We start from the raw sequence: 25,067 nt of genomic DNA, 5'->3' as shown, positions 1-25,067 counted from the left end.
AGAAAAAAGAAGGAAAAAAAGGAAATGAAAAGAAGAAAAAAGATAGAAAAGAAAGAAACAGAGAAAAATTGTATTTTTCATGATAGAGCATCGTGACTTGTTAATCAGAATGGTGTCGTTATATAGGCATAGTAAGTTTATATTTTACATTGAGCTATATCATATAGAATGATTTTTAATGTTAGAAATATTTGAACAATACGCAGTACAAGATATACATATACTCGTATTATTTACAAATGACCGCTTATTCCGATTTGTACAATTTTTAATGAGGAAAGTGTTACCAGTAAATTATATATTTAAACGTAGTATTTAAATTATATGTATAACAGAAGAGGAGAGAAATATCACAAGTGATTATCGCTATTACGTTACAACGGACGGTATTTTTCTTTATGTAAATATTGTATAGAAGTTTACGTAGATAACAGTTCACACACGAGCCAAAAAATTTTTCCGTTAGCAAGTTATCGCCATCGTCGATCACTCGTAACGATTACCTGCTTTTATACTAACACTAGCATTATCTAACTAGTTATGTCTATCCAATTTCATATATACAAGATGTACAAAGTAATCGATGGTAATTAATTACTGCAGCAGATGCGCGTCGGCTTTTCTCACATTATATTATTATATGTATGTATATTATTTTCATCGCAAATTCAATATTCATATTGCACCGCACTTTACGGGATAAAAAAGAAATGAAATGCGAATTCTTCCGAGGTACTTTATGTAAGGCGATATTAGGTTTCTTAAAATATTCTTCTTTTTACGATATATGAAAATTATTTCATTGCGGTTTCGTGTTTCGCCGTCGAAAGATAGGTATGTACTATCGTTTACGATTTTTTTTACCTGTGACTCGTGCAACTTGTTTTATTTTTTCTTTTTTTTTTAGTTGCTATTATATACAAATATAAACAAATATATATATATATATATATATATATATATATATTTGTACAGTTACAGTTGTTTTTTTTTTAAATAAATTTTTTGTCGAAAAGAATCTTGCCTTGTTCTTCTTCTTTTTTAAACGAAAACTCGTGGACGTATTCTGAATGAAATACATCATCGTGAAATACAGGTTTCAGTCGATCTTTGTAGACTATGCCATAATTTTCATTATTCATGCTGCTGATTCTTATCGTTAGATATGCACTAGATTGCACTGTAATTTCTATACTTTTCGCAGGAACGAGAACCGCAAACTATCACGTTGTACTCAGATACATGTTAAATTAAGTTGAAGACGTTGTCAGCAGTTGTCGACGAAAGACGCGGTGGAACCGCTGGCAATTTCCGCGTACTCCTGTCTACTTGCCGAACAGAGCCTGCTGGTGAAGTCTGCTTCTCTTTTCCTGCGCATATAACAACGTATGCAAATTTACAAAGATGTATGTATACGAAAGATAATGTTATAAACGAGTCGATACGATACAATATTATACGATTATTAAATTATTACGTGTAACTTTAAACGTTGAATATCACGCGTACACTGTCAACGTAACGAACATACGTTGTATGCGTGACGTGATGTCGAGGAATAGGGAAAAAATATTTGGCTTACCCTCTTCCCGGGATCTCCATAACGTCCACTGTGACGCTGTTGACGTAGAGGCGATCGTTACACCAGAAGAAGCAGAGCGACTTCGGTTGTAACACGTCCATATCGTAGGTCCATGAAAGCTCAACGCGTCGAATTTTCCCAAGTTCACCGGATGCACCGGCCGGATGAGCGACGACCATTCGGACTGTCGATCCATGTTCCAATTTCATGTAACCGCTACGGTTGGCGGGAATGAAAGAAGCAAGAAGTTGGGCAATCAAGTTCGAAGTAGTTATCGCGAAAGCGAGGCCATGAAAAAGCACGTGTCCTCCCGTATGCGAAAGTAGCAAGTTGAGACGAGAATAGCGCCGCAAGCTCCCCGTGCCTGCCCTAAAATCGTCTCAAGTTTCTTCGATATGCGGATCGCGTGCTTTTTCGATTGGACATCTTTTACTCCTATAGGTGAGAATACTTGTAAGTCCTTCGAGTATCAGACTGCTGTTTATTAACACTCTGTGTATGGACGAGATCACGTTTGTATATCTGTATCTATGGCAAATTACCTTTCCTATTCCTTTTTTTTTTTTTTCTTTATTTATCGTTTCGTGTTTATCGTTTATAATTTCGATAGGCAACGGTGTATTTGTCGTAGTTTTCCTCTTTTGCGAGGAATATTTCAAAAAGAAGCGTTCGATTACCAATGAGACGATGGAATTAATTTTAATAGAATTATAGAGATACACGAAGATTACCTAGGTGTGAGATCAATGTCTCGAATAATGTCATTTTCCGCGTGAAAAGTGACTTTCAGGAAGCCTTGGACCCAACTTTCTGCACTCGGTGGCCGGGCAAGATCGATGGTGATCCTGTAATGTCTCCCTGACAAGTAATCGAGATTTGGTATGTTAATAACTTAAAAACGAAGTTATTAATTTTCGTTAATTCCATCTTTCTATTTATTAGTTATTCTATTATTATTCGGTAACTTTGATTCTATTTCTCGATAAAGAATTAAAAATCGTTTCGAGGTCATGAAAAAATCATTTGCATTTTATCCGATCGGCTGAATGGCTGTTGCAAGTTTCTAGCGGATTCTTATGTAGGGCACGGTTAAATTAGTTTCGAGACACGTAGCAATTTTCCTCGACGATAAGCAGGGTGAAAGCAGCCTGTCGCGATTCATAATAATAAATAATTGCGCGACACCTACGCTCGGAACTGCCCGACAAGTTCGATCCAGTGCAGAAGCGTTCCAGCGAGAATCGATAAAATTCAAACGAAGATCGATGGAATCTAAAATTCACTTTGAAATATTTCTAAGACGCGCGAAACGACGAATTCACTTTTTCCTTAGAATTGCGTTCAATTAGGTTCTTTCCTAGAAACGCAGATTTCTTCTCTTTGGAAACTATGCTTCAAGGTAGAAGGAATCTGCAAGTCCGTGCAGGAATATACGCCGAATCGTAATTGCGATTATTCGGAAATATCGATAGAAGTCTTAAAAAAAAAAAAAATTGATGAAATCCAACGGTGAAGATATTTGTAACACTCACTGCAAAAAGGATCTTCTTTGCCAGTGGCGAAGAAGAATTTCGATCCGAGCAGAGACAGAATATCCTGTCCCATAGCCTGCCTTCCAACCAAAGCTGGACTGGTGTCTGCGTGATAACCCATAATACCGCAACTGAGACTGTTGTTGCTCTTGCACGAGAAACATTCGCCTTTGAGGAAGCTGGCGTAACTGGAACACTCGTGGGCCACGTATTGGCACTTGGAGTTGATGCTCTCAATGAAGAGTTTTATGGAACGCACATGATTGCAGGCAACCAGTACACGCGATGCTTCTTCCAGACCTTCTTTAATCAGGGTTAAAGGCAAGGAAGGGGTAGTTTCGCTGAGATCCGTGCATCCTGGCTGTTCCTTGCCATTGTTCGGGTAGAAATCCAGGTGGCCACATGGTTGAATCATTCCATATCCGGGAAGCCCTTAATATAATATTAATAATTATAAGTTAGTTTATAATATAGAAGGATTACATAAATAGAACGATTGGAGTTAGGTTAGGTTTGGTTGTTCGAAATTCAAATAAACGTAGTCCGTAAGCAACTTTTTATACTGTACTTAACAAACGTAACATATACGTAGTTAACTTTCAACGTTGAAACAGCGAAACGAGAAACCAAAGTCGATAATTATTAATAATCGGATTAGAAGAGCGGGATCAGTAGGTATCCACGTTAACATATTTTTCTGTTACCTAGGAAAAAGAAGCTCTTGCCATCGGTGTGAATGACGTCGACCAATTTGGCGTCGGTGTAGTCCAGCCTTACGTGACTGGGCATCCCTTGGAAATAGGGCTCTGCAGGATCCAATCCCGTAATACGACCAATCTTTCCTCCCATCTTTTCTCCTGCATATCCCGCGGTATGTGCCCCCAAGCTGTGTCCGATCAGGTGCACGTCATTTGGGTCCAGTCCATAATTTGTCTGCGTTTTAACAAACAATACTTTGATCTTTCCATTTCGTTTTCTTATCTTCCAATGCAGCATCTTTTTTACGAGCTTCGACATTTCACTTTCATAGCGTTTTATATCGTGATACGTATTTAGAGATGTTCACATCTTGTAATCTCATAAACCAAATAAATAATAAGAATATATCGACATATGATAGTAATTAATTTGTATCACGCGTAAATACTTTTTGTATCCGCTGTATATGCTGCACGTATGTTACGAGTGGCCAATTCGATAAAACGATATACGCGCATCGCCATTAAATTTGTTCGTTCAATTTCGTTCAAAGATAAATCGAGTCACGCGCTCGTCAAATGAGTTTGTCCAAGCGCGAGTAAACCAAGTTTACGTAAATTAGGCGATAAAACCGAAGCAACAAACAGCATGTGAAAAACAGTTTGAGGGAAAGTCCGTGTACGATGATACTTTAAATGATAGATTTAAGTAACATACTTCTAGCTTTCTTCGTCGTTCAAGTCAACAATTTGACGTCCCTTCGTAGTTGTGCTTTTAAGATATCTGTACCACCTAGAAACGAACCTAAGCGATCTAAAAGTTTGCTTTAGAATCAGATTAAACGTCACAATGTGCTCTAAAGTCACTTTTTTCCTTTTCTCTTCTTCTTTCTTTTCTCTTCGGAAAAAAAGAAAAGGTTCTGCCGAGAGCAGCTAGCTTGCTTGTTCGCGACATTCGTTTTACCTGCAGGTGTTTAACGAGATGAGCTATTTCAAGGCCCACCAGCCTCGTGTTGGCGGTTGCTTGAGTATAAAGCGGCAAACTTCCTCCACCCCAGTCAACTATGATGACATTGTAGTTGTCGTGCTTCAATAATTCGTTTCTCATTTCCTGTGGCGACGATTCAACAACGGATTAGATAGGAATGCAAGTAAATCGGTTAAACTAGGAAATATTATCGTTAAATATATCGAACGTGTAAATAAACTGTCAACCGTTGTATCGACTTTTAACTATCAAATATATATTAATTTGAAACATTTACCGCCCCTACTACTCGATGTGCGAAAAAATTAATAAAATCGTATTTCACGATCAATTTTCAATTATAAAATACATCTTACTCCAAACATCGATACACGTGAATATTCTTACTGTTCGAACAAAATAATTCCTTAATATAAAATTAATATAAAAGATATTTCCTTAATACAGGAAAATCGAAAGAGCGAAAGAGCGACGCGAAGAAGCGATTCACTTACGTTGACCCAATTGCTAAGCGGTGTATCTATGAATCCGTGTATAATGAATTTCGTTTTCCTTTTTGGATCGAAGTACGACCGTTGAATTGACTTGTCTTTCGCGACTGACAAGGTCTGGCCCTGTGAAAAGATGGAAAAAATATTCCGTTAAAGAAAACTCGGTAAAAAGAAGAATCGGAAAAAAGGTCTAACCGCAAATTGTAATTAGTAGTAATTAGTCAACTAGAAAGAATTATAATCGTCAATATGTACTGTTTTACTCACTTCGACGTTATTATCGTTCGTGTATAGAATAAATTTCGTATTGATGACTTCTCGTGGTAAAGGGAAGACGTTAAGCGGTCTATGGATAAGGTGATACCAGCTTCTGGTTATGTTCAGGCACCCTAGCTCGTCGTAGCATCGTGTCTCGTTCTCGACTAATGAAATAAAATCACGATAAGAATAAATAAAATATAGAAAGCGAAACGGTTGCCCGAACCATCTTTTACATCGGGTTTGACAAAATGTAATTACACGGCAACCAAGGTATGTTGACGTCGATTCGATCGCTACGTGCCCACTGCCAAGGGTCCAGGATTCCAGCGGAACAGATAACAGGAGTCAATGCGACGAGTAGCAGAATCGACGCTTCTCCGCCCTCGGTGACTCCTTGCTTCTTCCTCCTCATCCTGCAGCGGAAACAGAACGATCGATTTAGACCTCGTATCGTTATAGGAGAGCAGCTGCAAACGCTTTCTTCGACCCAAGATCGATCAATTAACGTCCGGGTAATGAAAGGAGTCAGGAATCGCGAGAGAGATCTTTTTCATAGAGAAAACTCGGCTTCAAGTTCAAACGTGCTTTAAAAATGCTAGATCGTTTGCGAAGATTAAATTGGGATTTTTCGTGCGTAGATTGGATCAACGTTCGATCCACTCCCAATTCGAGTTATTTTATTTCATTTTAACTCAAATTGTACCGAGTCATCGTTTCGAAAGGATTACGTCCCCCCTAAATTTCTCTACGATTTCTTTGGCACGATTCTCTCTATTTATACGTATTATCGTCGTATTTTCTCGAAATCATTTGATTCATCGATCGCGTTTAATCGATCGACACCGCTTTCGTTTAACTAGCACACCTGCGCAAAGAAATCTCATTTGCCAGAAAAGAACGAGCCGAACGAACGAACGAACGAACGAGCGTAAGTAGAAGCGTTGGCGAAGCGTAAGTAGAACTGGCGAGATACGATCAGACGCTTCGCTCGATCTATCCTAACCCGCGATAGTGCCAAGGTTCCGCGTAGTTGTGGAATATGATAAAATAATAGGGTACCGCGAAAGGAAGTTCCGGATAAAATGTAACAGTAGCCTGTTGTCCACTCTATCAAATTATCCACCGAGTGGTGTCGATTTCGCGTCGCGCCGAGAACTATAACGACCCACTGGTCTCACTGAGTGGTTTAGATGATTTGAGAATTTAGAAAACTGGACAGAGAAGTTTACAAAACATTGCGTAACTCGAGATCTCGGAACCGTGAGAAGACGATCTGTAAAAATCAAATACTCGTCACCTACGTTAAACGGAGAATAACTCGCTGATTAAATACGATTAATTAAACTGATTAAATATTCTCCGCTAAATGGTAATTCTCGCGTCGAAATGAGAAACCATGATTAATTCGAACTGTTTTTCCTCGGAAGCTAGAAGATTAAAACCCCGACCGTAGAATCTAAACGCCACGTTGTGACGCGCGGAAATTGCTGGAAAAGATATTCGAGGTCGTGACACGTTATAACAACTGGACTATCGATTTTTATGCGTTTATGATAAATGCGAAACTGCAAAGATCCGAACAATGCCAAGTACTCGTCCATAATTCTTAGTAGTCGAATTTTCTTCGTCCTTACGCGGCACGTGTTCGTGGACATACGTAAATCTTATCTTCAACGTACAGATCGTTGCAACCAGTACGACGGATATAAACGAACGCAAGTTTCGTTTTGGCGAAAACATAAAATTGCATAAAAGATTACGGAGTAAACGAGCGAGAGCGGGCACGATGTTGCGTAATTTCGGTGACGATGTCGTGATCGTGGTGATCGCGCGGAGCCCCGCAAAAATCGCTAGATGCAACAACAGCGCGAGCAGTCTGTTTACCCGGTCCCGTTACGTAAAATCCAGTCTAATTTTCGATGACCGGGGATCGCCCTTTCGAAAATGCTTTCGATACCGCTGCTTGTTATGGACAGCCTGTCCCATGGATCGAGGTACTACGGAGGTTGGCTTTCGGGTACCGGATGGACCAAAGAGGCTGGCCAAAAACCGGTCGCTCGCATTTCACCACGACTTCCAGTATTAAATAATTATTATTTCGAAAGCGAGAGTGTAACCGCGGCGCCAGCGTTCCCAGTGATTCGCAACTATCAACTATCGTGGTTTCGCGATCGTCGAAACGAATCGAGGCGATCGATCGTCGTAAAAATTGAAACGCGAAGAAAAGTTCATTAAAGACCAGACTTATCTCCAAATCTGTCATTATCTCGATTCGTTCGATTACTTTACCCAAGTTTCCACCAATCCAGCCAATCTAGCCAATCCAGCCAATCTAGCTAAAGCTAGATACGTATTATTATATCGTATTATTAGTTAGTTAGTATCAGTTGATCGAAGCATATAGCGCCAAGTTGTATCAAATTATATCGTGTCATAGGACAATTGTACGGAGGACGTGATCGGAGCACGTGGAACTCACGTCGGGAGCTGATGACGCGAACGATACGGAAGGGTCCACGGCTGTTGACAAATCGCGCAAATAAACTATTCGACGATATAAATTGGACCATTCGATCGATCGATCGCCACTCAAGTTCGAGGCACCACGGATAATACGAGAGCGATTAAACGAACTGGGATATCCAATTTGTAGATTCGTAGACGTTCCGTATATAATCCTGATTACACGCGTTACGAAGAAAGCACGTTTATTAATCGCAAGGTTTGCCAGCCAGTTTCTAAGTGTAACAAATTCGGGTTTAAACACAGTGCCGTCTTCGTCACGCAAAACACATTTTCTACGGATTTCGGCTGTTCTTTCTACGTATACGTAGAACAGGATAGACACGTAAAAGTACATAAATAAGTAAATCGAATTTCATTTGTAGTTCGATTAGAAAATCGATTAGAAAGCCCTGAGAACCACTGTACGTATCCTCGACTCTTCCTAATCGTTCGAAGTTCGAACAGGCCGATTTTATATTACTTTCGACACACCCGCGTATACGAAACAGAGGGCGCAGTCGATAGGTAGAAATTTATAAAATACGCTTCTACCGATTGATAGATAACGCGAACGATGCCATAACTCCTCTTCGAAGCTTTCTAATTACGTTCCCTGCCGTATGCTCAGCCGGATGTTACTGCAGAAAGTAGTAAACGACTTTTAACGAACTTGGAGCGTCGTTTAGAGATCGTGCAAGTTCTCTTTGCGCGACCTGATTTCCGACGAGGAATTAGGTCGATGAAAATCTCGGTGAAAACCGTTCTAACGCTCCTACTTACGACTTCTCAGAGATTCGTTCTGTGACGGTCGATGGAATTTTAACGCCGCCACTCGTCCCCTTTCTCAACTTTTCTTCCCTTTCTAATACAAGTTATCATCGATCCGATACGAGTTAGCCAATAACCATAATACTAAGCCATAATAATACCAAAATACTAAGAAATACGCGTTCGAAGTTCGAAGACATTTCCAGCACCGTTGTTCTTCTTAAATCGATCGTACAGCGGGTTTCCTTTTTTTTTTTTTTTAAAAACGATCGATTACCAACGTCTACGATTACCAATGTCAGCGAAGACGGTTTGTTCGTCGTATCGCTAAAATTCCATTTGTTTTCAACGATATAAATCCAAATTCCTAAAACCAATGCCGCGGAATCAACGCGACCATCGACACCTACTAAAGTTTGGTTCGACCAAATTGTGGAAGGAAATACGGAGCAGGCGAAAGCATCCGTGTCGATACACAGAACTGTTTGCGTCGATCGTACAAGAAGGAAACGAGTCAACGATATTTACGCAAATATTACGGGAATATTTACTGCGTGAACGGCGCGAATGAGAACCACTGGGTGCCTACATATCTGCGTAAACACGAAGAGAGGAACACGATTGCGACCTAGATTCGACGTCCTTCCCTCCGGCAATGCTGTACCACTTCCTGCACACGCCTCTCTCTTCTCTTCCGAATCGACGAGGTGCCATTTTTTCGTCCGTTTGCTTCCTTCAACCGGGCTTTTCTCTTTCTCGTTTCTGTCGAGGACGAAGAACGCGTCGCGCCGTAAGAAAGTCGTCTAAACGGTACACGCGGCGAAAGCAGACGCCACGTAGGGCAGCTAATGCCACTTTATCGCGTCCAACCGATCGTTTCGCGTAATAGCGTTCGAGGCTAAGAAAATTTCGGCAAGTTTCGTACAACACGCGCGATACGTTGCTACAAACATTTTGTCACGCGTGTTTCGATGTTTCCGTCAGCCACCGTGTATACGCACAATGAAACTTTCTTCGTGCCACTTTGCCACTTTGAAACGTTGACAGATTTAACCCTTCGTCCGCAACCGAGCCTGCAACCTTATTTTCATCCAAGTCGTTATTACATACACGTATATAATTGTCATTTATCCGACTTTAGCGATCACCTACTATGACGCAATCTAAATATTTGTTGCAATTACACGATGGTCTATCTATGGAAATGACAATTCTCTCGTTACTGTCGCAACGCAACGCGGTAATTGCCTTGTAGCGCGAGGGATTCGAGATCACGATCATCGTTTTATAATAACAACGAAGGAAATACGGATGTTACGCTTCTTTTTTAATCGCTAGGAAATAGATGGAAAAGTAATAATTTTCCGATAGCCAGCACCGATCTTCTAGCTCTTTTCAACCAGCGTACGAGCCTAGAAGCCTAGAAGAATTAGTTTTCTTCGCGATTACATCGGTATTAGCGGAAAATCGAATTTTAAATATTCACAGGCCTACTACGATCTTTAGATTTCGTGGAATTTTGCTATTAATTTCTATAATCTCCTATCTGATCGCTTTGTAATCCCGAAAGTCGCCGTTGCATCACCGGCGATAACAGCAATACCATGTGCAGATCGTAATCTCTCAAACGCAACGTAAAAAGAGTTGCTCCTCGGTCGAATTACGGTCGCTCGTAGCCGAGTAAAGTCGTATCGAGGATGCGCATTCTTATAACGCGGACAAGGTTTCGGCGTAGCTCGTAAAAACGAGAGCCGAACAATCGACCTTTCGAATAATCCAGGTTCCCCGAGCAGGAAAAGTTTTGCGAAAGTGGCACGGCTTTTTTTTTCTTTTTTCTTTTTCGACGACTCGAGCTGCATCCCAGCGATACTTTGTCCGACGTTCGATTAAATTGTATCGTTGCCGTAACTAATTACGCAGGAAGTATAACGGCGCGCGTGGGTAGCGAAAGTAAAGCGTATTTATGCTTAAAGGACGATTACTACGTGTCCCTAAATAATTCATATGGAATACGATGTAAATCGATCGTTTATTCTCGCTTGGATAATAGAATTTCCTAAAACTGAATTATATCGTTAAGCGGGAAATAGGAACCGTAATTCTATCGCGGTTTCTCTTATCGACTATATAAATTTCGATTGGTATTGTTCGACGCTTGTTCGGTTTATCGTTAGGTACAAAGTAACGATCGTTTTCGTTGCAAGCGAGCGTGCGTGGCCGCATAAGTGAAAGTAATTTACCTGTTCTGTCACTTTTACGCGCAAGCTCTCTCAAATCGCAAATTGCTTCAAATGTTTCCACGAGGATGCGCAATTAATATTAAGAGGTGGCAGGGTAATTGAAATTCTCCGGTGGTGTAATTTCACGTGGTATCCTGCACCGCGCTGCAGTGAATCGGTATTTACTAGTTTGAAAAGCAGTGAAAGTGGCCATCGCACGCACAATGGATTCCTCGTTTCCCTTCGATCGAGGTAAACAAACGGCTGCGATTAAGCCCAACTCCGATCGATGACTCTATTCCACGTTTAACGTTTCGCGACCTGCAGAGCTTAGAATAACGCGTTTCTCGCTTCCCTCGATTTATTTTACAACAATTCGTTTCCACCGGTTTAATTTACGAATCGAGCTCGATCAATTTTAATAATTCCGATTAATGTTTCGTATCGATCGTTGAAAAATACGAACCAGACGATACGGATAGTTATTATTTTATCAGCTTTTCGACCGAAACGAGTAAGGCCTCCATATTTGCCTGCACCTTTTCGCAGATAATTGAAGATCGCATCGAATGGCGTATAGAAAAGCGTGTACACAGTTCGATTTGAAAAGAACGAAGCTTGAAAAAACGCCACGTCTACCAAGACGAGGATTTTGCGACCGTCGCGAGATATCCCTCTCGTTTGAAACGCTTTTTCCAATAACGTACAGTTTATTCAGATATTTTCGTGGATCGGTTAAAACGAGATAGTCTGTATACTTCGCGAAACGGTACGTTTATTAATCATACTTCTCTCCATATTGGATATTCGGATGCATCCACTAATCCACGGTAAACGATTAAAGTAATCACCACGTATTTACGCCATTACGATCGTTAACTATTTTCATATTAGAAATACTCGTGTAATCGCTAATTTATCCCTGACGTTCTCCGCATTTGGACGCGCAAAGCGATGGTCGATCGCCTTTCAGACGTATTTGTGATACGCGAGTCATTGCAGTCCTCGTTTTACGCAAAGATGGAAAAATCGTTACGACGTCGGAATCGAGGTGCACGGCGGTGAAATTTATTCCTTGGTCTGCGAATTTCAGGCCACGCGTGTTACATAATCGCGCGTAACAAATACGAGAACAGGAGAGACGAGAGGCAAGAGAGATAGATAGAGAGAGAAAGGCTCGATTACGTTAGTCGTAAATAAAAATCGAAAGCATTTCCCTAGCAGCGGTACGACGCGCTAGGTCACGAGGATGATTCGGCGGTTCCACGCGCGTTTCTCTTCTCTTTCGAATAGTCGAAACCTTTTATTTCGCTTTTTTTTTTTTTTTTATGCTAATCAATCTCCATCGAAGACGACCGAACAGGCATCGATTTTGATTGCTTCTCGTAAGGTAGGGAGATACGATCAACGACGATAGTAAAAATAAGTCGAGCTTCGTAAAAAGATGATTTACGATGGCAGCGTCGGCAGCGAAAATCCTACGACAGCAAAATTGCGATATTTCTGGCAAAGCCGCGTTTCGCGCGAAGCCCATGCTCGTTTCCGCAAGAGTGGTCCGAACTTTTGAAAAAACCTGACCATCCAAAGGTCGAACAACAACATGCGATAAACCGTTTCTTCGTCTCTCAAGTTCACGTGCACCGAGTCGACGCACTAATGATAGTTTGTCGCGTTGCACGGTTTTAATTGGAACGATCCAGCCTACACCGAGGAAGAAGGTGGCGAGAGGGATAGCTAGCGATGGCCTCGAGTACCGGTCGCAAGTGGAACGAGTCTCGGTCGGTCGTTGCTCGCAACAACGTTCTATCCTGTTATTAAATATATTATATAAAAGCGCAAGAAACGAGACTCGATTTGCCGCGAACGTTCTACTTCGATTCGCTCGGATCGATTTAGAATTAGTTGGAAACTGCCAGTTAGAGGAGTACTCGACGGAATTCTATAAAACAAATGTTGGATATTAGACACGGATTTCACGTCCGCTTACTCAGCGATTATATTGGACACGCATCGCTGTAATCTCGTCGAATTCGATGACCTTGCAACGATAAGAAAGAAAAGTATTTGCGGCTCTACAGGACGTACAGGGTGTAGCGCGATTAATCGCGGTGCAAGTTGCAAGAGGGTAAATAACTTTTCGTTACTCTTCACGATTCGCGATCGATCGATCTCGGATGCGAGATCCGCGTGTCGTCGTCGCTCGCTCCGAAACGTACCTACGAAGCCTCGCGTCGACTCTGTCTCGACGCGGCGCTCTACGTTTTCCACTTACTTTCGCAGAATCGGAGAATCACGATTTTCATTACATCCGCTTAAAACGTTCGTAAAACGTTTGTCACTCGTTTCGATATGTAGATACACTGTTTGAAGTCCTCGAACATGGATATGCGTCTATGACTCACCCGGTATTATACAACTCGATTTGTCGGCCTTCCACGACATTAATCGACCGTGTTGGTTATCCGGTAAATGTCAAGGTGATTGCCATCGTCTTTCCGACGAAGCTACGTACAGATGCCGATTCCTCGGGAACAATTGGCCATTTTGTCGAGGCAACGTGCGTCTCTCGTACGGTTACGATATATTGGAATCAATCGGCTGCTTATATATACGATATAACGAAACATACGTATCGTGTACTAAATTGCCCTGGGAAGATTCTTTAGGAAAATTTAGTAAATAGCGATATAACGAAACACGGTAAAAGTAGCAACCGCGGCAAAGGATAGGTAGAAAGTAGATAGTCGATAAAATATTAATTACGTTCGAGAATAAAATTTGTAACGCGTATTACAAATCAACTTGCGTAACGAAGTTACTCTGGAGCGCTCGTAAATGCGTGTATTACAATAAGTATAATAACATTCGCCACAAACCACGAGAACGGCAATGTTCGAGCTGTTGGGAACGAAGGAAAGGCAAGAAAACATTAGCAGGTGGGCGAATTCGACTTTATGGAGCGTTTCACCGCGGCAAATGGGTTTCAACGATAAACCACAATAAGACATATTTGGCCAGAAAACGTGTTTCTCGATAAATCAGCCGGGTTCGTGCAACTTTCAAAAATTTGTATTTCACTCTGTATTCAATTTTACTACCTTGCCTCGCGTTCCACCACGTATCTTGCATATTTTTCAACATTAATTAATTTGCTTCTAATCGATTGAAGTCGTTTCGTCGAATTGCTCGAAGAATTATCGTTTTCACGCAGCCTTATACTTGCTTTAGATACTTTGATATATTTCCGCTCTTTCTACATATATTTACGAAACGTTAGATTTCGCTGTAATCGATAATAACGATCGATGCAGTTTGTTTTAACGTAGAAACAGGCGGTTTCTTTTTCTTTCCTTCGTTTCCTTTTCCTTCCTTTTTTTCCTTTCATTTTTCTTTAAGGGAAACGCGTAAGGCTTCGAACGAAATGCTTTATATTATATAATCGATCTATTTCCGTAGCACGTTTTGCGCGTAAACACGTAGCAAAATGGGTTTATGGCGCAGGTATGTTTACAATAGCGTGCATCGTCTGCCACCGCTGGATTGATAGCTTTCCAGCATACGGCGGCCTTTACACTGACCTACATATCGGACGTAACGGTGGCCGTTGGTTGGCGCGCAACGAAACCATGTGCTCGCTACCATCGACCGTGTAACCCTATCTACGCAATGGCGTTTCCCATGCTCTTTCGCATACTCCAGATAAAATACGTTTTACTACGTTGTAACGTTTAATTTTGCACGAACGAGTGAGAATGCACGGTGATAAGAGTGACAAGTGGTAACCGATTTCCGTTTGAAAACTTCGATATCGCATTACGAATTTTTACCAATCCGTAGTCTAGTTGCGAGATTCGAAGAAGAATTTGAAAACGCGTAAAGTAAGATGGTGTTTCGTAATAGCGCAGTGGAGCTGGCTTCCTGAAAGAACAAAACCCGCAACCATATCGCAACACCGAAGAGAAAGAGAAAGTGGATTTTGTCACGTATGTAGCTTACACGCGAGTAACTGATTTTCAGAATGTACGTTGAGAGATTAAATCCTTGAAAAAAAAAAAAAAAAAAAAAAAGAAAGAAAAAAGAAGCACCTTCAACTTCGCCTTTCGATATTTAGCTAGCAAGACCTCGACATCTTGTAACTTGGAATTATTCCTCTAAAAATATCGAAAGGAAGCGACGCAGAAACGCGATGATCGAAAAACAAATAAAAATCAAATTACGAAATATCGAAGGAACTTTGCTATTTTAATCGACGGGAAACACTTCTTACGCTACTGGTAGTGGTACGACTATTTTTTCTACACTTTGTACCGTGACACAAGCGTAAACCTTGGTCAAGACACCTTGTCGAGATCTCTTCGGCAAATCAAACTGTATTTGCTTTGATTCTCCGGGTTTCTGGGACGTTATTACGTAAGTCGCTCGATAACTGATCATTGCCATTGAAACCCGATGCCGACCTAAATCCAAAAGCTCGAACGACGATAGGCCGAAGGAGATAAAGAAAAAATGCGGATTTTTTCGTTCGTTTCGTAACGTATGGCTTCGATGGCAAAGAGGTTCGTTGCAAGAAAAGTGAAAGTGGCGAGTCTCCGATTAAACGCCTCTATTAATCAAAATTAGCGAGTTCCTCGAAGCAATTAAAAATTGCGCACAAAATCGATTACGATACGCGATAAATTAGTTGCACCGCGGACAGAGATTTTCATCGATTTTTATAGGATCGAAATTGGTGCCAGTTAGAACGTTCGGTCGACAGAAGGAGAATTTTTGCGTTTTGCGTAGAATGCTTTGTAGATTTCTGAAAGTTGTCGGCAGGAGTAGTCTCGCGTCGATAGTTTAATTTATGTGGCAAAGTGAAATGCGATTAACGATAGCGCGAGCTTAGTTCGTATTCATTCACGAAAGTTGCTCGAATAGTTTGCATTGGATCAAAATTTCGTTGTTTTAATTTCTCAAATATTCGAATATTTTATGTGGGAAAGATTTGGTCATTTTGCCAAAATTTGTACATATTACGCGAGGCGTTTGGTCTCGTCGAATGATCAAAATTTTAATATCAAAAAAGAAAAAAAAACTCAATGTAACACGACAGATTTATTAAAGGACGTGTTCCGTCCTTGATATTTCCGTCGCGAATAATCGCACACTCAATACCACGTTGCTCCGCTGACTTTGCAATTTCTCTCTCTCTCTCTCTCTCTCTCTCTCTCTCTTTCTCCAGGATCGTGATTACTTTCTAGTTCAAGGGATCATCGAGATACGACGTAGATGCGACGATCTCTAGCCGCTAGAACACGACGAACTTGTGAGTTACGATTGAAATTCAGCGGTCATGGAACGAGTTTCCACTTTCCTTTTCGTTTATCGTTCGGTTCGACGAGGCAAGGACATTTAATGGGAAATTGAAAAAGTAACTGGTCAATTTTTTGGCGCTACGAGAAATCTCACTCGAGCAAGATGCACCTATGAGTTACGATTGAAATGCGGCGGTCGTGCAACGAGTTTCCACTTTCTTTTTCGTTTACGACTCGATTTGATCGTGAGAATATTTTACGAAGCGTCGAAAAGCGCTTGTCCGTATTTCTTGAACTTTGTTCGTTTGGTTATTTTGAAAATTGCGATCCTACGGAGGGGAATTACGAGAGAACGCGAAGAAATACATTGAGAGAGATTTCACGGATGGTTTATCGCGAAGAGGCGCACTCTCGATAGGAAAATTCCGGCTAAAAGTAAAATCCCTCTCAGCGATACTAAATAATTTATATCTAGTAGCTATACATTTCTACAGATATCGATCGAGTTTACGTAAAATTAATTTGCAAGCAGCACGCAACGCGTCAGAGAGCAAACGCGTCGTAAAGAGGCGAACGATTCGATTCTTTTAGAAAAAGACGATCTCTCGCGAGATGATTCCTCGGATAACGTCTCGAGAAAATGATCCAACTGAATCGCGTGATGGCAGAGCGCGGCGATCCATACGGATGCGGGTGAAACCTTCGCGTAACGTACTTCCTGAATCCTTTCTTTTGATTTATTTCGCGCACCTTCTTCTCATACGTTTTTTTTTTGCCTTACGCGTTGCATTCGTCATTTTAACGAAAATAGCAATGGTCGATTCACGCGTCTCGCGATAGCACGCAGTTGTTGAAGTTTCGGTCGTGCTTGCAAGAGCGTGTTGCGCGTTGCGTTTTGCGTCACAAGCAGCCGTATATCGAATACTTCCTGCGATAAACAACGCGTATCTCGGCAAGAAGAAGATTTTCAAATATCTCGAAGGCAGGAAAAAGTTCCATTCCATTCTAATCTCGCGTTAAAGCACCGTCTATCCGAGATATCATCGGAAATCGTCTGAAAATGCAAGCTACTCGCGGCGTAATTGCCCATTAATAAATCGCGTCTCTCATTTTCTTCGTCGAGATAGCAATGCCACTTAACTCGATGTAATCGAACGAAAGCCTGGAACAGGTAGATCGCTGCTTCCTTCGAATCCATCGATATATCCTTCATTTCGAAAGAAAAGAAATTGAGGTGAAGTCGTGGAACCGTCACGACCTCTCCGATTTCGATGCTACTTGAACTTTCACGAATACTTTGATGTTGCCATAGTTCACCAAACACGGTGGAGTCCCGCATTATCCGAGATGCTTCGAGCCTTAACTTCGAGCGAGTACAGTTCTTATCGAAATCTTTAAACTCTACGAACGGTACGTTATTCTATGATTTTATTATACGTTTTTGGTAATTTACGAACGCCGATAAATCTTTGCGTATTATCGAGATTTCGTGTTAACCGAGGCCAGGTTCTTCGAATAATCGTTGTGTTGACATAACAACGTACGCGTTAGTCGTCGATCGTTTATCTTTTCGTCTATCTTTTCTTCGTAGAAAACGAATAATTGGTATTATTTAACGAAATAGAAGAAGCGCTATTACATCGATGGTGTGCGCTTCTAATTGAATTGTAACGCTTACTGTTGTTATTATTATCATTATTATTATTATTATTATTACTGTTGTCGTTGCTGTTATTATTGCAACGAAATACAGAGGATTTTTTTACAGCCTCGTATAGCCGGTTACCTCGTAAGCATCTCGTAAGCTCTTCTCGACGTTCGTTTATATACCGTGTTGTAAACACAAAAGATAAGAGTTACGTTATACCTGCCTTATACGTCCGTCTTAAGCCGGCGATCGATACGAACTCGCACGCCGTTACGGACGCACGATCATAGGCGGAATTCACCGTAGCGGTACCGATAGCTTTTTGCCAATATCTCGGAAACTATGGCAGATATAACGAATCACTTTTATCCTTGTTCCGTCGTAGGATTTTAGGAAAGTTGAAATATCGGTTAATCGAGTATAAATCTAAACAGGCGATATAACCGAATAGAAGGGTGCCTCTGTTATTCAAGAACAACCAACGTTCGCTATTGAAATCCGTTAAGAGATTAAGTATTTTTAATCCATTTGTTTCGAATGGTATTTGAAAAGTTTGTTTCGAGATATCGAGCGTTTCAGCCTTGCAAGCAGGAAACGCTAAAGACTGAAAACGAAGCAGAGAAATCAGGAAACTGTCTCGCGGAGAAATATTCGTTGGACGTTGCGAAAGAAACGTAAGGATTGTAAAAAGAGTAAAGCGAGTAGTCGTTTCGGACGTGTAAAATCGGAAACTAGCCTCTTCCTGGCGAAAATTACTCGATGGTTAAACTCGTTGACTCGCGCTCCGGCCGCGGAAAACACAGAATTCCGCAATTCGGCGGTCGTTGCTGTTCGTCGGCGCTAAAGGACGCAAAACGGATGCAATTCACGCGATCACGAAGAAATCTGCTCGTTCGATTTCGATTCCACCAGTCACTCTCAGCTCGTTTCCTAGTTCCACGGAGATCGTAAACGTTTCTTTTTAACTTTGTCCGCTCGTTACTTTCGTTTTGAGTTTTTTTCTGAAAGTATCATTCTCTCGTGCTCGGCAACCGATTTTCGAATATTGTATTTTAACGTTGAAATCGTCGTATATTTTATAGGCAAACGTTTGCTTCCTTATCGCTATTAATTATTATTATCGAGTATTGTAAAAATATCGATCGTATATTTATAGAAAAGATTTCAGCGTTGAAAGTAATCTATCCATATTACGTTCCAAGAGTAAATAAACTTGAATAACGGTTAGCAGTTTTTTAATTACACGCCAATTAACTTAATAATTTCGCAACGTTTTTTTTACCAAACTCTTCCGTCTCGATAAGAACGTTATTCCTCGAATTTCTGTACCTTAACGATTAATTATCGTCGAAGACGAGACTCGCTCCTCGCTTTTTGATCTTTTGTTTTATCGCGTAATTAATCTTTCTAGTTTCAAGCCGAACGCAGATCGTCGGAAAATTGCTAACAAAACTGACATCGGGTTTTCTTCGTTTCAAATCTTACTTCGGGTTCTTTTTTTTTTTTTTTTTTATCTACTAAATTGTCCTTACGACGATCGAACATCGTAAATTACATCATCCTGTCGTACGCGTCACGACGCAACGAAAGAACGTGAACGCTATATCCCTTTCGGATCTTTCAGAATCTATGGACATGCACGCACGCAAAGAGGCAAAGTGTTACGCTCGTACAACCCTCGTGCAACGAACTATCGACAAATAAATGGGATAAAGTTGAAATTTTCGAAAAATGCGGAAAAGAATGCGGTTTGAACGATAAAAGGGAGAACGGGATCGTCGGACAGATGACCTGTAATTTCCTGTAAACTGGCGAAATGTTTCGGCGTGCTTCGCTTCAATCGCGCAAGATAAATACGTATATTATTCGTCGACGATTTAGAGTGGCCAGACGAAGAGTCTAGAATCTAGAATCCTTTGATACACACGCCTACGTGCACGTAGGCATGTCTCTGGAGAAAGTACGAAACACTTGCTAGTGTAACCCGTAAGCCTGGCTTTAGAGAGGCCTGCTGCTCTTTCCTCGCTAGCATTGGAAAATTTGTGCTGATTTATTTCTGCCGTAGCTTCGGTTTTTCTAGATGTCGCGACCTTTCCACCAGCTTCGATGTGATTTTCTTACGTTTGTAAAATAGATATACAGTTGGTTCGTTAAACCTTCGATTTCTAACGATTTACATTTCGTTAAATGCTAGGCAGTTTGTATATCGATGTTCGAATATTAAAAAGTAGGGGTACACGCGTCAGTGCTAAACTATCTAACCAAAATGGTATACGCGAATGTTGGAAAATTTGAGATAACCTACATCGGTAATACCTGTGTAAAGAGGATTGGTTGTAACGTTAGAAAATTCACGTACGTAAATGTTAAAAAGTAAGAAATTTGCGTATATAGATGTTAAATTTATGTACGACTCGTAACTAAACTCTCGTAACTCGATAAATAAATATTTCTTCTACAGCTTTGTATCGTCGTGAAAAACGGTATTACACTCGCTCATTGGCGTTTGACGTTCGATATTGACATAAACAGATCTTTCGTTTCACACGGTATAACGCTGATCGGAAGTCAACGTGCATCTCGTACGTCGCGTTATTGCTAAAAAAAGCTTACAATTGTTGACAAAATCTGATTCTCCTGATATGCAACAACGGTTACATTACCCATCTACTTACCAAACAACGTATTAAACGTATCGCAACCTTCTCGAAAATGTGGCGAAAAACGAAAGCTACTGCTATCGTATAATCTATTTTCATTTCTAATAATATAATTTCTGTAATTGTGACTTAAGTTAGTGGCAAACTCGTTATATATTAAAACGCGTTCCCGATGACTTTGTATCATGTTATATTACCATTCGATGTAATTAAATGTAGCTTTATTTACATTCGAACGACATAAATGTAAACGAGTTCACATTTTTTACTATACTAGAGATGTTTTAGCGTCGCTTTCGAGATTTGTATCGTAGCGTATTCGGTATGCTGTTTCGTAACAAAATGGGTAATTAAAAGTAATCTAATCGTTTGTACGTATGTATCTAGATAAAATACATATAATTTTGGAAACGTCTTGTACGAAAGAAAACACGTTGCCTTTGCTATAATCAGCACGTTGTCCACGTTCCAATATAGTCGAAAATCGTATTTCGAAAATATGTTATAGCGTAAATTCATAGGTGTAATTTGTCCGAGAATACGTAAGCAACGATTTACGTTTCGATACGCGTTAACTTGTAACATCGCTCGTTCAATTATATTTAACCGATTTGTCGGCAGAAAGACACGCTTTGATAGTTGAAAAAAATTGAAAGACAAATTACGTATTTCACGATGCGAGCAAAGTATCCGAGGAAGGAGTATAGAGGAAAAGATCGATGATAGCCAGATGCGGTAGTGGGGAAAGGGTCGGACGATTGTGAGTAAAGGAAAGGAGAAGAACGCGATAGATTACGTGGACAGAGGGGAAGAGAACCGATGGAACATCACGTAGAAACGGTAAAAAGGATAGCGGGTCGAGTAAGATTTGCGAATATTCCAATTATCTCAAGTATCGTTATTTGCCATTAAAGTATCGTATCGGTGTACACCTGGCTCTCTTTTTACGCGATTCTCTCTTACCTCGCTTTTATCTATCGTTTGTTTATCGTCTATTCGCTTTTACACGGTTGCTTTTTCGACACGCGTTAAAAGAGTCTCGGGCACCTCCGACTTGGAATTAGAAATCGATAATAACGAAGAGCGTTAGGTGGGAGCGAATGGTACGCGAAAGAATGGCTACGAGCGAGCGAGAGTACGTAAGCGAGATACGTACCAATGTAGTTTCGAACGTCGAACGAACGAATTGCGACTGTAGTCGAAGGTGATAAAAAAAAGGATAAGGAGAAATACGACCAGCTGATAACCTGGGACGTCGTTTCGCTGTATGTAATGCCGACCTCGTACGTTCTGCGCGATTTCAAAGGATACGATAAAAGGATATAACGAGGAATTAAAGAGAATCGCTCGTAGAAAACTTGTATACTTTATGACGCAGTCGAAATTCGTGACAAAGAGAAGTAGAGGGCGTTGAATTCCGACGTGCCACCTTTTATTTGTAAACAAGACTCGATGTTCCGTTCGTATCGGATAGATGGTACGGACGAGACTTTTATATTTTTCTCTGCAAAGATGACGTTAAACGTACGCCATCGTCCTCATCCGTACACCGTCTTCTAGCGTTATTAATGACTATTTCGAATAGGGAATTGATATTCGTCTTGATATAGTATACGTGGTCACGTTCGAATATATCGATACCGTTGCAAGTTGTTTATTACGCGCTTCGAAATATCCTGTTGGCCAATGTTGCCGAAAACAACGCCAGAAACCACGACACCACGCTACGAACGCCATTTAAACTCTCGTTTGATAGCGTGCCACGAATTCGAATCGTCACGAATGGAAACAGCGAACGTGATTCGAATGGGCGAATGATTTTGATGCTGTTTTATCCAACGATCTGGCGTTGGTTGGATCCGATTGAACGATACAGTTATCAGGGTCAGTTACCGGCGAGATCGATGCAAGAACACGCGATTCGTGAATTCGGATGTATAACAAGATGCAACGTATAATACAATAGGGTTAATGTATGCGAGGGGAAATTTTCTCCATCTTCGTTTTATTCGTTCTACATATACCGTAATGCTACGAATCTAAGATCGATCCGCTTTAATTCGTTTCGATGAAACCGAACGAAACTAACGACAAAAGGAAACACGATACGGGTTCACTAATTTTCGCTAGTAACGTGCGAAATAAATTAAGCCGATCGAAACGAGGAATTCTAATTTTTTAGTATCTTCGAAATAAAAGACTTGTATTTCGCGGAATATAGAGCATTATGTATCTTTCTACAGAGATACGTCGGATCTAAGGAAGATTAAAATTTCTAATTTCTCTTACGAAAATAGACGCTCGTTCGAATTGTTCGAATTGTATAAAAATCGTAGAGGAAAGCATTAATCAGCCGATCGTCGTGCATTCATCGTGACTGTTGCTTTCACCTTTATACACTCGGTATTTCGCCAGCTGTACTGTTACTTCGTCCTCTAAACCATCCATTAAATCCTTCGTTCACCGCGAACCTGATGCGGAAACCTGCTGCTACCACTGTTCGATGCTCGATGATCTTGCGGCCCTGACACTCACGCTCTCCACTCTGCTACATGGTTACTTTAATTACAGTTAACAACGATCGTTATCATATCTGACGTCGTTAAACGGATTTGAAATGCAGTTATAAAATTTACACCAATTATACGTGTTTATACAACGATCGTTTTCATCCTGACTAACGGAATTTATTTATTCGATGTATTACACGTAACTAAGAAACGACGAATATCGAATAACCGAGTATTTAGAGGCTCCTAGTGTTGGGTAGTTAGTAGCGTAGGTACCTAGCGCCAGAATACCGTTGTACATTTTACACTGGTGTAACAAATACTTTAGTATACCTCCGATCATCCTACCATCGTTCTATTATCCGTATTATCCTACTGTATTCACAGTCTACTTACAACCTTCTTTCCAAGCACCATTAAATTCAGAAATGCCTTATCTTGCTAGCGAATCTGAATATCCCGAAGAAATTTGCAAGAAATTGCAAGTTCAATTTCTTCGTTTCGATTTCCTTTGTTTATCAATTTGTGGGCTTAACTGGACGCACGAATTCCGTATATTTTCAACATGTGGCCTTCGCAGCCGCGATGGATTGCGATATACATTTACCAAAACGTTTAACTTTTGCGAAATATCGTATCGTGTTTGCCAACTTCTTTTCCGACGATATCAGCCAGGTCATTTGCATCGTCGACAATTGGGCAGTTTAGGAAAATCTTATCTCGATCGTTGTACAGAAATCCGTTGAAATCGATCTCGTTGAAACAAAAAAGATTACGTATTTCGGCCACCAGTGTAAGTTGCCAGTCATCGTGTTAATCGCTGTAATTGTCTTCTTTAACGGGATCGCTGCTTTAACGGGGTTTCGCGAATTCGCAGACAGACCTGTTCCTCTCGCTAGTTTCATAGTCTCCGATTTAGACACAAAGTTCTTATAAACCGGTTAAAATGTTTTCTTCGGTCGGACATTTTCGTCGTCGATCGTTGATTTTCCGATACCAATTTTGTCCGGAGCTCGTATTTAAAACGATACGGCGCGGTTAAGCGTCTCTTCTCCGGCAAATATTATCGGAAAAACGGTTCTACTCACATTTTTCAAGTCCGTCTATCATGTCACAGGCTCACGTGTCTCTCGGTCTCATCGTGACGATGACTACTACTGCGGTCCAATGTCAGCCGAAAAACGCTCGAGTGTTCGGTCGGTGCGGTAATTCACATGACAGTCTACCGTGGTATACCGATGGCAAACTGTTCGCAAGCTTCCGTTTTCCGTGCAACGAAGACTCGGACTCTCGACCGACGAAACACACGAGAGAAATCGATATCGACCGGATCCTATCGAAAGGATGCGACGCGGTGAGAGGCCGACTCTCGACTGAACTCGACGAGCGTGCAGCCTTGCAACTTTAACGTTCCGAAATCTCCAGTCCACCACCTGGTTGTTCTCCTGCGAATGGTGGGGAATGCAGACAGATTCACCGATACGGTGTACTCCTCGGAATAATTGGCTGGTATTCCTCGATCACGCTTGCAATTCGTTTTAAAGAGAACGGCGTGGTCCGAACTTGTTTATCAGTTTCTTTAAACCAGATACGGTTTTTTATTACATATGGTATCGTATTAAGCTTCGACAGTTCGAGGTTTCGTGCTTGCGTCTATTTGATCCACCACCGTAGTAGCGTTATTGACGGTTCGGTTGAAGCCATGTTTCCATGTTTTTCTCATTTACTTTGTTCTTTGTGCGGCAAATTCGATGACCTTGATCGAGAAGATATCCTACTTCCTCTTCCTGTTCAACGATCAGGAAACACATTGTTAGGCGTTCCACCAACGCACGATGTTACATAGTCGGAATATTGCCAATTCCGACCAGTTTCGTCTTTGACAAACTTGAATAATACTAAACAGCGTTA

General features: G+C 40.9%; 1 protein-coding gene and 1 long non-coding RNA gene across 5 annotated transcripts; one reads left to right on the top strand and one right to left on the bottom strand.

Annotated features, from left to right (window-relative positions):
- Positions 1-155: 155 nt before the first annotated feature.
- Positions 156-24,549, bottom strand: LOC138188269 (pancreatic triacylglycerol lipase). Of its 4 annotated transcripts, none has more exons than XM_069129890.1 (10): positions 24,245-24,549; positions 5,811-5,965; positions 5,559-5,713; positions 5,295-5,414; positions 4,777-4,923; positions 3,819-4,047; positions 3,115-3,546; positions 2,314-2,440; positions 1,583-1,798; positions 156-1,370 (listed from the first exon to the last, which is right to left on the bottom strand). In XM_069129890.1, coding segments are annotated over exons 1-10 (1,686 nt in total). In that variant the 5' UTR covers positions 24,247-24,549; the 3' UTR covers positions 156-1,267. The 4 variants fall into 4 exon arrangements, with proteins under 4 accessions (XP_068985991.1, XP_068985994.1, XP_068985993.1 ...); XM_069129893.1 differs by lacking the exon at positions 24,245-24,549 and adding an exon at positions 7,437-7,813; XM_069129892.1 differs by lacking the exon at positions 24,245-24,549 and adding an exon at positions 6,782-7,022.
- On the top strand, positions 4,045-4,729 carry LOC138188276 (uncharacterized). The gene is made up of 2 exons (XR_011175448.1): positions 4,045-4,299; positions 4,593-4,729. It is a non-coding gene; the product is annotated as an uncharacterized LOC138188276 (long non-coding RNA).
- Positions 24,550-25,067: the final 518 nt, after the last annotated feature.

This window comes from Bombus flavifrons, chromosome 16 (genome assembly GCF_040668555.2).
Source record: "Bombus flavifrons isolate JBK064 chromosome 16, iyBomFlav1_principal, whole genome shotgun sequence".
Lineage (NCBI taxonomy): Eukaryota > Metazoa > Arthropoda > Insecta > Hymenoptera > Apidae > Bombus > Bombus flavifrons.
The sequence above is the reverse complement of the archived record's forward strand: the minus strand, read 5'-3'. Positions and strand labels throughout refer to the sequence as shown.